General features: G+C 34.9%; 1 protein-coding gene across 5 annotated transcripts in view; it reads left to right on the top strand.

The window, feature by feature from the left end:
* LOC128211403 (uncharacterized) overlaps positions 1–13469 on the top strand; it is a 34284-nt gene extending 20815 nt beyond the window's left edge. For all 5 annotated transcript variants that reach the window (XM_052916157.1, XM_052916153.1, XM_052916154.1 and 2 more), the window contains 11 exons: positions 401–569; positions 1377–1605; positions 3285–3334; positions 3733–3829; positions 4323–4487; positions 5816–7508; positions 7961–8256; positions 8703–8877; positions 9201–9264; positions 9984–10083; positions 10724–13469. In XM_052916157.1, coding sequence (XP_052772117.1) covers positions 401–569; positions 1377–1605; positions 3285–3334; positions 3733–3829; positions 4323–4487; positions 5816–7508; positions 7961–8256; positions 8703–8877; positions 9201–9264; positions 9984–10083; positions 10724–10771 — 3086 coding nt within the window. In that variant the 3' untranslated portion in view covers positions 10772–13469. The remainder of the gene's footprint in view (positions 1–400; positions 570–1376; positions 1606–3284; positions 3335–3732; positions 3830–4322; positions 4488–5815; positions 7509–7960; positions 8257–8702; positions 8878–9200; positions 9265–9983; positions 10084–10723) is intronic.
* The last annotated feature ends 2177 nt before the right edge of the window (positions 13470–15646 follow it).

The raw sequence follows: 15646 nt of genomic DNA on the forward strand, positions 1-15646 counted from the left end.
AAGTTATACGAAGAAAACTTGGTATACATGTTGCCAGAGTAAATATGCACATATATTGCAAGGCCCATAACTCTGGCTTAAATGGTTGTAAGTTATGCCTCTTGTTGTTTTGAGAAGAAAACAACCAACTAGCATTGGTGTTTGCTCTGTGACAGTATTGTTACTATAATAAGTAAACCATGTTGTGGCACAATTTCCAAGTGAGCCTCTCCAATGCAGGCAGATTATGATTTATTTACTGCTGTAGATAATTTTGTTCTTTGCGCTGACAAAAATAGTGTTTTGTAATCTTCCAATCTGCTATACATGTGTACGAAACATTCTGACATTGAAATTGATCTTCATTAAAAATTTGACTTGCTTTAAATTTCTTAATACAAAAGCACAAATCTCGTCCTAGGTACAAGATTTCTGGAGCTTTCAACCCAGCCATCACCCATCTTCAGTCACCAGGACTCCCTCACACGTGAGCACCGGGGTAGGGCTGAGGAGCTGCCCAGGGTACCACCCAGTAGAGAATTCCCCCAGTCCCCACCTGCACAGGAACTGCCAAATGTTCCAGACAGGAGGTATGTAGATTGTAGAATGATACAGTTTTGATATTTTTTTTAAAGAAAAAAAATCAGTGTTTCTTTTTGGTGATTATCGGCTCCATAAACAATTCTAAAAGTATACTTTTTTCAAACAAATTAGACTCAAAATTCAAAATTAAAAAAAAAATTAAAAAATTCTCTTCTCTTTACAGGTCAACTAGTACGGTTACATTTAAATGCATTTATAATCTCTTAAATTTCTTCAAATTCTGTGTCTTTAAGTGCCTTTTCTGTGTTTCCTTGTTTGATATATACTATCATTTTATTCACAATTTGAGGCACCTTGTCACTTTTGTTCACAATTCAAAGTCACAAAAAGGTGGGGGGAAAACACTGTAAAGTTAGGGTATTGTCATTGACTTGGTTGTGACAACAGTCAAGTCATTGGTGAAGTTATAGTGCATTTTTTTACCTTGGCCATAACTTAAAAACCTTTTAACATACTGAAATAAAACTTGATACAGACGATAGCAAACCCCATAACTCTGGCTTTAAAAATTGTTGAGTTATTAAGTCTATTATTGATGATGAAGACTTAGTGTTATTAAATGAATGAAATGAGCAGAAGATGAAAAGAAATAAACCTGTTCAACATCAGATTTCGATACTATAGCTATAACAGTATTACATATTTAAATTGTTCAAGCTTTCATTTGCAACTAACATTTGTTTAACGCCTAAAAATATGAATAAAACCATTTTATAATGCCTATGATATTTTGCTTAAGTAATCAAGAATGAATCCCTGTATATACTAACAAAAACTAATTCTTAAAATTTCAGACCAGCCACCCCACCAAGGGAATACCCAGTCCGACCCCTTGAGCCTGGGGAAAGGTCAAGGCCCCAGGAAGGTCAAAGGTCAACAGTGTTGGATAACCCCATGGGCCCAGTAGATATAGGGGCCGACCCCAGGAGGTTAGGGACCATGAGGCGCCCCACAGGGGATGGTGGAAACTCAGGGGACAGGAAGGAAAAAAGGGCAAAGTCACCATTGGATGTCAGACAAAAGGTAGGAGGGATTAAGATGCTGAGTTGGTGATGATTTGTCTAGAATTATAATAGTTTCAAAAAAGTATGTCATCTTTTCATTATCTTAAAGATTGAAATAACTGTTATTTTATAAATTGTTGTGTTTAATTAAGTGTCTGTCGGCATGCACATAATGTATATTGAAATAACTTAAATTGTAATGTTTATTAAACATTATTTGTTTAGAATAATTTTAATAAACTTTAACCCTAATGCCAGATCTAGTGGTATTTCAATGGAATTTTTTTCATTGTTTTCATGTATATACATGAAGTAATTTACATATATCATGTCGTAATGTTCATGTGTCTAACTGACTGTTTTATCAGTGGCAAAGTAAGATGGTTTTCAATTACATCAATAATTATCAGTCTCAGATTTGTCAGCTCTATTAGAAAATATCATGCTTTATAGCTTCATGGAGATGCATTTCACAAATAATCAATACCTTGCTACGATCAGCCGGTTTTTCAGTCACAATTGCAGTACGTCGAGAAGCAATAAAATATAAATCATTGTATTCCCTCTGGAAATTTAAGTTAATTTCAAATACAAATTGTTCATGCAGTATCGATCTTCAAATGTGGACGTTAATTATAAGCCACAAGAAAGTTGAAATATCTGGTATTTGTTGTTTAACAATGGTTATGTTAGGAGGAATTCATAATGGGGACAATTAGAAATATTGGGCTTACATTGTTAAAGTTGTTTTAATTGTAATTTGAAATAGGAAAAATCTGATTGTTTTGTGAAAATTGCATTTACAATGAAGAGTTTGAAATTTGAAAACTTGGATTTTTTGGTGAAAAATGAAGAGTTAGCATAAAACAAGCTCTTTGTAAAAAAAATTGGCTGCTGGGCTGGTCCCTGTAGTTTTCATTGTATTACTGGATACCTAGTGGCAGTAACAAATATAAGAGTATTTTAAGTAAAATAAAGGAATATTTCAAAGAGTGCAAAAATAGGCAATATTTTCAAGAGTGGAAAATATAGGAATATTTGCAAGAGTGGAAAATATAGGAATATTTGCAAGTGTGGAAAATATAGGAATATTTGCAAGAGTGGAAAATATAGGAATATTTGCAAGATTGAAAACTATAGGAATATTTGCAAGATTGAAAACTATAGGAACTCTTTCAAGAGTAAAGTTGGTATATATTAATGTGTCAGATTTTAGTGCACGATTTGCATGCAACATGGATACACTTAGATTCAGATGGAGATTAAAAATGGAAAGATACAAGGTAATCCAAGTTTAAGCTAAAAATGCTGCAGTGTTCGCAATTAGAATTGCCTTTAAACGACCAATATCTAATTATTTCTATATTTATAAAAGTATTCATTTGACATGATATTTGTTTTTGGTTAAGTCTATCAGGGCCTTTCAACCAATTAAAGGGAAGACACCGCAGCCCTTTTTGTGGAAAAAAAGCGTGTTTTTTCAGTTTGCGATATTTGCAGAAGTAAATGATGTCGCAAATGTTTATTTTTTGAGAAATATGCAAAAATATGTTTTCTTCGTTAGTTTTTGCACGTCTGAAACAGGATTCAGCAGAATTTTCTGATCTGGACCAGAAACACATGAAGGATATTATTAAAGGAAACAGGGTGTTTACAATAACAACAGAGAATTATCTTGCAAATGTTTATATTTTCCAGGAGATGGAAGCTGAACTGGAGAAATTGAACAGACAATTGGCAGACCAGGTGTAAGTGTGCTCTTGTGAATTGTTAAAATAAAATTATAAATACCATGGCCATAAAACATTACATGAAACTATGAACTGATGTTACCAGTAACAGTATACAACATGTGTTGCAAGACTCAGACTTTAGTGTCTTTTAATTTATGCTCTTTGACTGACTGGTAAAAAGATATGTGTGTGGGTTTAAATTTAATTTTCCAGACAAAATGGAACACTGACAAAAACAATTGTTAGTAAGTTATAAATTAATTTTGACTAAAAGCATTTTCCTCTCTAATATTTTTTTTTCAAACATAGCAATTTCAACCTTGTCAACAAGTGATGATTTTCATGGGTTAACTTGCATGTGTATATCCCATACATTGCAAAAATGTAAAACAAATGCCATATTTAACATACAGGGCAGATATCAAAGTTGGAAGGCCGGAGGAGGAATATTTTGAGGACAATTTTCCTCCAAGCAAGAAGGCACAAGTGTTGAGGGAGGTTTTAGAACAGGTATCAACTTTGCATTTACAAAGCAGGACGGCTATTAATCACATTCGTTTGCTTAAACTTTTGATATTTAACATAACTGAGCTCTCTGGTGCTAAAAACCAATAGAAAACAATTGTTGAACCCGGCACTTTTAAAGACATTTTAAATGTTTTGCATAATATTACTTGTACGATGTTCGAGAGTTGTCTTTGTTTTTCGTCTATACATTAGCTCACATATATCAGAATAGTAACTAGAAGGCGAAGCTTAGCCATGCTATAAGTCACATGCAGGTAAATTACAATGCTATCCACTTATAGGCATGATAGTTATTGAACATTGTCCTTTAAACAACATGGTACAAAACAGTTACTTAGCGCTTAAACCACATGATTGAAATTATACAACCTGCGCACATGATCATGTATAGTTTCAATTGGGGTTAGCTGGTGCAGTAAATATTACCACTATTCCCTTTTGCATTATAGTCAAAATTCATACTGCTTACTTGCAGGAGTATCAAGATGGTTTGCCAGCAAACATCAATGACATGTGGTCCCGCTTTAAGGAGCACAGAGAGCAGTCAGTGACCGAGAGTAGCCTAAACAGTACAAGACTTGACACACTGTCTGGCCTGTTACATAACCCCACCCAGCATGCTGTACACTCGTTTATCAAGGTAAAGGCACATAAATGTGACTCTATATATATAGTAGGCACATAAAAACGGCTGTCTATATAGTGTAAAGATATAAACTCAGATATCTATATATAGTAGGGACATAAACATGTTTTTCTATACACAGTGCAGTTATATTCATGTCTATAAATGGTACGGATATATACACAGCTTTCTATATATAGTAGGGACGTAAACATGTTTTTCTATACATAGTGCAGTTATATTCATGTCTATAAATGGTACAGATATATACACAGCTTTCTATATATAGTAGGGACATAAACATGTTTTTCTATACGTAGTGCAGTTATATTCATGTCTATAAATGGTACGGATATATACACAGCTTTCTATATATAGTAGGGACATAAACATGTTTTTCTATACATAGTGCAGTTATATTCATGTCTATAAATGGTACGGATATATACACAGCTTTCTATATATAGTAGGGACGTAAACATGTTTTTCTATACATAGTGCAGTTATATTCATGTCTATAAATGGTACGGATATATACACAGCTTTCTATATATAGTAGGGACGTAAACATGTTTTTCTATACGTAGTGCAGTTATATTCATGTCTATAAATGGTACAGATATATACACAGCTTTCTATATATAGTAGGGACATAAACATGTTTTTCTATACATAGTGCAGTTATATTCATGTCTATAAATGGTACGGATATATACACAGCTTTCTATATATAGTAGGGACGTAAACATGTTTTTCTATACATAGTGCAGTTATATTCATGTCTATAAATGGTACGGATATATACACAGCTTTCTATATATAGTAGGGACATAAACATGTTTTTCTATACATAGTGCAGTTATATTCATGTCTATAAATGGTACGGATATATACACAGCTTTCTATATATAGTAGGGACATAAACATGTTTTTCTATACATAGTGCAGTTATATTCATGTCTATAAATGGTACGGATATATACACAGCTTTCTATATATAGTAGGGACGTAAACATGTTTTTCTATACATAATGCAGTTATATTCATGTCTATAAATGGTACAGATATATACACAGCTTTCTATATATAGTAGGGACGTAAACACGGCTTTCTTTGTATAAAGTAGGACATAAGAACAAATATTTATACATATTCATATGTACAACAGTCAGTAACTGAGAGTAGCCCTGCACAAGACCGTAGCCCAACCTGACAAGGCAAGTTGCCAGAATTACCAATTCTGCTGTGCACTACTACAATAAAGGTAGATAAGAAGGTTTTTATATGATGATTTTTTTTTTATTATTGTTAATAGTAATAACACATCCATTATTCAATTACAGGAGAAATCTGTAGAAAATGTGAAACAGAAGCAAGCAGAGATTGAGCAGCTTGAAAGAGAGCATGAGGAGAAACTGCGCATGAGAATCGAAGAAAAACGGGTCGCCGAAGAGCGGGCATCAAGGGAGAGAACTCAACGACGACAAGAATTAAGGGCCAAATCAGGCAGTGGGATCAGTGAGGAAGAGAGTAATGGGAGTTATTCGGAGATTTTAATGGAGGAGGAGAGAAGAAGGGAGAGATTGAAAAGACGGGAAGAACGGGAGGGGAAGAGAAATAAATCACCAAATAAACGGTCCCCACGAGATGGAAAAGTGGAGGCAAAGACTGAAAGTCTGCGAAAGGACAGGAAGGCAGGAAAGGAAGGCCAGGAGGGGAAAACAAAAGAGCAAGGGATTGTTACAGATATTAGGGCAAGAAAGAATGTGAATAAACATAGTGAAAGTACTGATACACTGTTTTCCATCCCTGAAGACGCTAGTTTTGAGCAGTCTCCGACAAAGGCTGAATCCGAGATGAAGGCACGACAGAAGAGACATAGGCATATTATAGACCCACTGATGATGAAACTAAGAGATAAAATCAAAATGCAGAGGGACAAGATTGATAAGGAGAGGCGAAAAGAGCTTCAGAGAGTGCAGAAGTTGAAGAAGCTTGAGCTGCTACTCAATGCGAAGAAAAAGGGGAAATTATCGGATAAAGCCATTGGGGTAGAGTTGGAGGATGTCTCATCCACATCTTGTGTTAGTCACTCTGATGGTTCACATTTGTCGGATTCTATGCTTACTGCGCATCTGTCGACTTCTAACGAATCTGATGCGTCGTCACAGTCATCTACGCTAATAGACAGTACAATTGATAGTAATATAAAACTTCAGGTTAAGAAATACCCTGAGACTGAGTTTAGAAGTCCAAAGAAGAAGTATGTTGAATCAGATTCCACTGAAACTTCTGACTTTAGTAATATAGTGGTAGAAAGAATTACTGAGAAAAAGGGGGGAAAGAAAAAGGATAAGAAGTCTAAGGAAAAGAAATATAAAGTTGATGAGTTTGGTAGGAAAATCAAAAAGGAAAAGCGAGAAAAGAAACAGAAGGCTGTATTTGGCGTTGAATTGTCAGAAAAGGATATTATTAACCAGCTTCAGCGTTATGAACAGTATATGACACCAGAGAGAAAACGCCGAAGTCGGGATGCCAGTACAATGTACCCGTCTCCGATAACAGTCAGCCCACCATCGAGAAGACGTATGCGCGAAGTGCTGATGAAATCAGAAGCTATACAAACCAGTCCGTCAATACGATCAACAAGTCCGACTCACGCATACGATGAGGTACCGGTCGCACCAGTGCCCTATATGTCCAGACAAAGTGGAAAAACCCAGAGGCGACGCCCATCTCCTTCCCCCAACCGATCAACGCAAACCTCAACATCCCCAGTGGGAAGACGATCGTCCAGATCACCCACCACAAGTGCCAACAGGAAGTCATCTCGATCGCCAGTCACATTTGCCCTGAGGCCGACATCGAAATCGCCCACTTCTCAAAGGCGACGATTTATCCCACCAATTACAAGAAAGCAAGCTCAGTCACCGATTTGGAAACCGGAGCGTGAGTTGACTACCCCTCCAATGAACAGCATGTTCACACCTGAGGGGGATGAAAATGCAGACCCTGCCAGATGCAGCAAACAGGAATGTGAGTACTGTATTATATATAGCAATAGATGTCAGAAAAAGTTATTTAAGTGTAGTTAAGGGTTTTGATCCTTTATTCAAACTGATAATAATATATACCGGTAATTGAATGTAAAAATTCAACCATGGCTGAAACTAACAATATTGAAGATATTCAAACTTTGTACACATGTTGCCAGACTCTGAGGCGCTCTTGTATTGAGCTTTCTTTAACTGCTATACTACGGTAGTTGATGGAAAAGAAATGTACATATTTTAAATAGTAGTAATTGTAACAAACTGTTTGACAATTGCAAAATCTGCTTTCCTTACAGAAGTAAAACTAAACTTAATCCTTTTTTCTCTATTACAACGATTGATGGAGCTAAACTTGTGTTTATTTGCACAATAATTAGTGACTATGTTTATAAGTCACAACTCACAAGTCTATAAGAATCATTTTATCCCTTATAGCTGCAACTTGGTTTATCCCGATGAAGCCCGGCCAGCCATGGAGACAGCCATTAAAAGAACGCCAAGCATTAGCAGTCCGCCAAGAAGCATGGCAACCAAAATCTGTCTCCCAGTCGACTTGGAAAGACATAGTGCATGGGGATGTCCTTAAAGACCATGGTGATCCAAATGACATCTCCAGGGACACCAAGTTTGACCTTGACCCTGAAGGCAACCCTATAGGTGAAGGGTCAGACTCGGAGGAATCAGAGGTGGACATTGGCATGGAGAAACCACTGACCAAAATGAGCCTTCAGGTTTGTATATTTTGGTCCTTCTTATTAATGTGTGTAGTGAATGATTACTCTTTCAAATACTTAAGTTTATTTTGTCATAGCCAAGAAAACATAATAGGTTTTTCTGTGAAACATCATCTTTAAACACAAACACACATTCATTATAATAAGGTCGTATCTGGCTGTAACAACTTGAACATTATGATTATGACACAATATGTTACAAATTGTGTGTATTTGAATTTGTATTTGGTTTCAACTGCCAAACATGAAGAATTGCTATGCACATGTATTACTAATCATACTATAAGTTTTAGTCAAAACTCAAGAAATAGTTAACAGTCCTGAGCAATCAATTCTATTAAGGCAGAAAGGTTCCCATGCTGGTCTCCATGAGGGTGCTACCAAAATAGGACAGGATATATCACCCTTCCATCACTCTTTATCTTAATCTACATGTATAACAGGAGGCGTTTGAAGCCCGTAAGCGTGCGACCATCTCCCGCCTTCGTGAGCGTCAGAAGCGAGTGACACTAGCAGCAGAGCAGCGTAAGATGGAAGATTACCTGCGTCTGGAGCGGGACCGACTCTTCAATGAGGAGAGAAAGAAAGAGGCCAACCCAGAGGCCCATCCTTACAGTGGTAGGTGGTGAAACTTATGTAAAGTGTTATCCATGAAATATAATTTACATTTTAAAATATCAAATTTCTGCAACTCACGCTTACGGCCAGCACATCTTATATGCACAATATTAATGTTTGTTTAAAAAGGGCTTGTAGACTTAAAACCACAATCCTTACTTAAGCTCAATTTGTAAACTCATTTTTGTGTACATAATATGGGAAATAATTTTATGTTATAAAATAAATAGAGTATATTTCATGAGAAGTTATTTGAAATATAATTTATTTAATTTACCTTGACACCTACCTCACATCTATACATGTTGATGCATCTGTTTCAGGCCATCTCCACAGACCAGCCAGGAGGATTATCTCGAAAGAAGAGATGAAGGAAATGACTGAGAAGTACGGACATTTAAATATACATTGACTGTAGATTAGCTTAAATTTGAACCATATGTTTTGTATCTTAGCCATTTTTGCAAGGTTTAGAATTTATGATGCCATGATCTGCATGTGGGATTTTAGCAAAGTTTAAAATTTTGGATATGATAATTTTCACCTCTTTCATTAAAAAGGAAACTCACATATTACAGCAATCTATCTTAGTTTTGTATTTCATACCAAAGCTTATTCATCTTATACATGAAGGTTAATTAGTGGCAGTAAATAAAGCGAAATCAAAGACATAACAATGCAGAATTTTGTTTGTTTGGCTATGGATAATTTTAGCCTGATTATTGTAATTAGCCTTACATAAACAAAGATGTAGATTATTTCTTTCAAAGCTTAAATGTTTTTTTTAATTATTCCCATTACTCTGTTTAGGATATTGCATCCTTATTACATGGTTTTTAGTGATTTTTGAGAAAAAAAATTGCAGTGTGTTATAACATGATAAAAACACCAGTTGAAAGAGTAAAATCAAGTTCTAGTAAATTATCAATCACATCATTACCACTATAAGTATAATGTCATTTGGATATCATGGTAGGTTTACAATTAAAGCCAGTTTAATTCAGTTAATAAATTTCAAGTTTAAATAAAATAAAAGCTTTTGTTTGTAACATAGGTGTAGCCTTTTTTATGAAATATGAAATACTAACCTTCTATGTGTTTAACAGGAAGTACAAGAAGTTACCGGAGGTTGTTAAGGCCAAGCAGATGAAGAAGGTTCAGGACGAGTACAACCTGAACCGGATAAAGGCCAGGCTCTTCAATAGGGTATGTTGGCTTAGTTGAATTTGTGTTTGTTTCCTTTGGCAATTTTCATAGCTGATATTCAAAAAAGTAAAGAAAAAAAAAGAAAAAAGTTCTGTTTGAAAAACTCTTTTTTATTGTTGCTGGAGTTATAAAAGCCGACAAAAAATGTCAAAAAAAGAGTATGTTCAACCAACATAATTATTTGCCAAAAATTTCCAATTTTCTGAGGATTGACCAAAAAAAATCCATGGTCATTTTTCCAAAATGCTAAGAAAGAAACACCTGTTAGTTTATACAAATTTATTTTATCTCAATTATAAAGACCAAAGAATGCTGATATTGTTCACTTTTAAGTTGGTTTCCTGAGTAGAAACCAGTTGCTAGCGTGCTTTTGACACATCAAGAAAAGGCACAGTAGAATCCTCTAAAAGAATGCATGTAATATGAGATGCAAACAGACGGTCAATAGTTCCTATACTTATACTCTACATATACTTCTTTTCAACTGCATTCCCCCAACAATCAGTTGAACAAAAATGAGATTATATTTTGTAAATAAATATAAGCACATGGTCGCATCATCCAATCAATTAACCTTGAAATAATTGCTTTGGGGACTGGTGAATTGCTATTTAGTTCATAAAATGTTTTTATTTTGTAGAGAATACAGAAGAGGGTGCTGCAAAAGGCCGACAAGTGGGGCAGCTAGGCTTGTTGGTGAGATTTGGAGATGAGACCCTTCCATACCAAGCTGCCTTGTTGAAATTGACTGTGATAATGATAACTCTTCAAACGTATAGACAAGTTTACATGTGTTAATGGTTAGTTCATTGTGAAAGACAAACAGTTCAGACTTATACAATACCTCTTTGTCTGAACTTGTTGTTAGTATCATGGCAATAATAGCTTCCATTTGCTGATTGGTCACTATTTATAGTCACGACATAGTCATTCATGAAATCTATTGGATAGTCAAAACGGCTACCACAACAAAATGCAGTTGGTTGAAATTGTCTGGTGAAAGATGTGTTTAATTTGCATTTATGAAAAGTGCTTTTTTTGCACTGCATACTTTGTTTACATACCTATCCTTCCAGTTAAAGTGTTTGATATAATAAATATGCTGTATACTAAATCTACAAGCATATCAAGAATCCCAAAATGAATTTGTCGGGTGTTGAGTTTCTTAGACTCGAATGAAGACTTATGACCTTGTGACCTTTATGACAATTATTTGTAAGACATTACGCCATAGTGGATGCTGCAACATATAAGACTTTTTTCTACTTATCCATTTTATTATATGTTAACTAAAAATATTTTAAATACACATATATAATACTATAAGGGTTATTTTGCTGTAAAGTGGTTGAAGTGGTTTTGTTTCAAGACATCGCAGCAGCCAATTGTATAAAATTTGGATAAGTTGTCCACATGTTATCTTTTGGCCACTTTTCACATTTCAATGATTTGATTGGTTCATAGAAATTATTGGAAATTATTGGCCAATCAATTTCAACATGTTGGCTAATTTTAACCAATGACAGAAAATTAGTAAGCTTTAAACAAGTAGATGCTGATGACTACTATGTGCTCTAGTGGTAATGGTATTTATGCTATGTTAAGTTTACTTCTAAATTATATTTCAAGCTTTGTTTAAAATACCATAAATCAGACTGAATTGCCACAATGGGGCTAATTTATTAAACTTCATGTATTGTTTGATTTAACAACATAGCCATTATTTGGATGTTAAGGGCATTTATTGATACATGCATACTATTTATTTTTAATTTATTATACAAATATCTTCAACATGTTTTTTTTCATTTATGGTTTAGTAGTGGAACTTTGATGTGTAAACTAAAAATTGCCTTACCAAATTGATTTTATGTCTATCGCTAGGTTACAGTTTAAAACCATATCTTCCCATCAAGGGAAACCAAAGTTGCATAGAACACACACATATTGATTTCTTTACAACCAAATTGATTTTATGTCTATCGCTAGGTTACAGTTTCAACAATATCTTCCCATCAAGGGAAACCAAAGTTGCATAGAATAAACAAATATTGATTTCTTTACAACAAATGACCCTGAAAGCAGATTTCACCAATATAAGTATTAAAGAAAACACAATATATTTATAATATTTTATGGTTTGTTCATATAGAAAATTGCATTTCTCAATGAAAACTTTTTAGGCCTATCAACGTTTGACTCAAATCATAGTTATTCTAAGTACCGGGGTATTTTCCTCAAGAATGTCATCTTTTTTTGCTTATTTGAGAATTTGTTAAATGTGTTTTAAGTTTGGTTTTTCATTATAATGCTGAAACTCTTTCCAGCCGGTGACGTGAAACATAGAATCAATTTCGCATGGCCTAAACTATATAGATATTCTGTGATATTTGTGTGCATTTAGTTTGTGCCGTCCTAGAACTTCAATATCGTCTGCATGCTTAGTTGTCAATTTTCTGCTAACGCCAAGTATTTCATGTAATGCATCTAACATGTTTTGAAATTTAAAGTTTTGTTTACAATGGGGGATGTTTCATGTTGTTAAAAACTTATATAGCTAATTAGTAATGGTACATTTGTATTTGTCTACTCAATGAAATTAAAAAATAAATCAATTTTAATACAAAAATAACATCTTCATTAAATCATTTCATCTTCAGTTTGTTGTACTACATTAATATGAACTTAAGTTTAATAGTTTCTTAAATGAATACAAACTCAAGTTCAATAGCTTCTTAAATGAATACGAACTCAAGTTCAATAGTTTCTTAAATGAATACAAACTCAAGTTCAATAGTTTCTTAAATGAATACAAACTCAAGTTCAATAGTTTCTTAAATGAATACAAACTCAAGTTCAATAGCTTCTTAAATGAATACAAACTCAAGTTCAATAGCTTCTTAAATGAATACAAACTCAAGTTCAATAGCTTCTTAAATGAATACAAACTCAAGTTCAATAGCTTCTTTAATGAATACAAACTCAAGTTCAATAGCTTCTTAAATGAATACAAACTCAAGTTCAATAGCTTCTTAAATGAATACAAACTCAAGTTCAATAGCTTCTTAAATGAATATGAACTTATGTTGAACAGTTTCTTACATGATATGAAATCAAAGTGAAAAGTTGAAATGAAGATGTTGTGTGCGTATTTAAGTTGAAAACACATTCATTGAGATAAATGTATACCATTACTCATGAACTAGTTTAGTTTTAAACAACACAAACCTCCATCATTGTAAATATGACCTTTCATAATTTCAGATATAGCTAGAAGATGTGCTGTAGATTGTAAAATATATATTGTATTTATTGGAAGAATTAGTGTCTGATTAGTGTATTGTTTATGTGCTAAACTTTTTGGTACATGGAATAAACATATTTTCATAAAGATTGCTCTTTTTTGTTTTATTCTAGTTAACTAGGTTTTCAACGAAAACCGGGTTATTAGAATGAGGTTGTCATTGGGCGGGCGGGCGGGCGGGTGTCAAACATTGGTTTCTGTTCAATAACTTTAGTTAGCATTGATAGATATTGATGAAACTTGGTGTGTAGGTAGCTTATGGAAAGAGCTAGCTTGGGATTGCTTTTGAGGGGGGTGGGGCTAAGGTCAAGGTCACTGTTACTAAAAATAGAAAAATGGTTTCTGCCCAATAACTTTAGTTAGCATTGATAGATATTGACGAAACTTGGTGTGTAAGTTGCTTATGTGAAGAGCTAGCTTGGGATTGCTTTTGAGTGGGGAGGGGCTAAGGTCAAGGTCACTATTACTTAAAATAGAAAAATGGTCAAGGTCACTGTTACTTAAAATAGAAAAATGGTTTCTGCCCAATAACTTTAGTTAGCATTGACAGATATTGATGAAACTTGGTGTGTAGGTAGCTTATGTGAAGAGCTAGCTTGGGATTGCTTTTGAGGGGGGGGGGGCTAAGGTCAAAGTCGCCTGTTACTAAAAATAGAAAAATGGTTTTTGCCCAATAACTTTAGTTAGGATTGATAGATATTGACGAAAGTTGGTGTGTCGGTAGCTTATGTGATGAACTAGCTTGGGATTGCTATTGAGGGGGGATGGGCTAAGGTCAAGGTCACTATTACTTAAAACAGAAAAATGGTCAAGGTCACTGTTACTTAAAATAGAAAAATGGTTTCTGCCCAATAACTTTAGTTAGCATTGACAGTATTGATGAAACTTGGTGTGTAGGTAGCTTATGTGAAGAGCTAGCTTGGGATTGCTTTTGAGGGGGGGTGGGGCTAAGGTCAAAGTCGCCTGTTACTAAAAATAGAAAAATGGTTTTTGCCCAATAACTTTAGTTAGGATTGATAGATATTGACGAAAGTTGGTGTGTCGGTAGCTTATGTGATGAACTAGCTTGGGATTGCTATTGAGGGGGGAGGGGCTAAGGTCAAGGTCACTATTACTCAAAACAGAAAAATGGTCAAGGTCACTGTTACTTAAAATAGAAAAATGGTTTCTGCCCAATAACTTTAGTTAGCATTGACAGTATTGATAAAACTTGGTGTGTAGGTAGCTTATGTGAAGAGCTAGCTTGGGATTACTTTTGAGGGGGGGGGGGCTAAGGTCAAGGTCGCCTGTTACTTAAAATAGAAAAATGGTTTCTGCCCAATAACTTTAGTTAGCATTGACAGATATTGATGAAACTTGGTGTGTAGGTAGCTTATGTGAAGAGCTAGCTTGGGATTGCTTTTGAGGGGGGGGGGCTAAGGTCAAAGTCGCCTGTTACTAAAAATAGAAAAATGGTTTTTGCCCAATAACTTTAGTTAGGATTGATAGATATTGACGAAAGTTGGTGTGTCGGTAGCTTATGTGATGAACTAGCTTGGGATTGCTATTGAGGGGGGATGGGATAAGGTCAAGGTCACTATTACTTAAAACAGAAAAATGGTCAAGGTCACTGTTACTTAAAATAGAAAAATGGTTTCTGCCCAATAACTTTAGTTAGCATTGACAGTATTGATGAAACTTGGTGTGTAGGTAGCTTATGTGAAGAGCTAGCTTGGGATTGCTTTTGAGGGGGGGGGGGGGCTAAGGTCAAAGTCGCCTGTTACTAAATATAGAAAAATGGTTTTTGCCCAATAACTTTAGTTAGGATTGATAGATATTGACGAAAGTTGGTGTGTCGGTAGCTTATGTGATGAACTAGCTTGGGATTGCTATTGAGGGGGGAGGGGCTAAGGTCAAGGTCACTATTACTCAAAACAGAAAAATGGTCAAGGTCACTGTTACTTAAAATAGAAAAATGGTTTCTGCCCAATAACTTTAGTTAGCATTGACAGTATTGATAAAACTTGGTGTGTAGGTAGCTTATGTGAAGAGCTAGCTTGGGATTACTTTTGAGGGGGGGGGGCTAAGGTCAAGGTCGCCTGTTACTAAAAATAGGAAAATGGTTTCTGCCCAAAAACTTTAGTTAGGATTGATAGATATTGACGAAAGTTGGTGTGTCGGTAGCTTATGTGAAGAGCTAGCTTGGGATTGCTATTGAGGGGGGAGGGGCTAAGGTCAAGGTCACTATTACTTAAAATAGAAAAATGGTCAAGGTCACTG

This window comes from Mya arenaria, chromosome 12 (assembly GCF_026914265.1).
Source record: "Mya arenaria isolate MELC-2E11 chromosome 12, ASM2691426v1".
Taxonomy (NCBI): Eukaryota; Metazoa; Mollusca; class Bivalvia; order Myida; family Myidae; genus Mya; species Mya arenaria.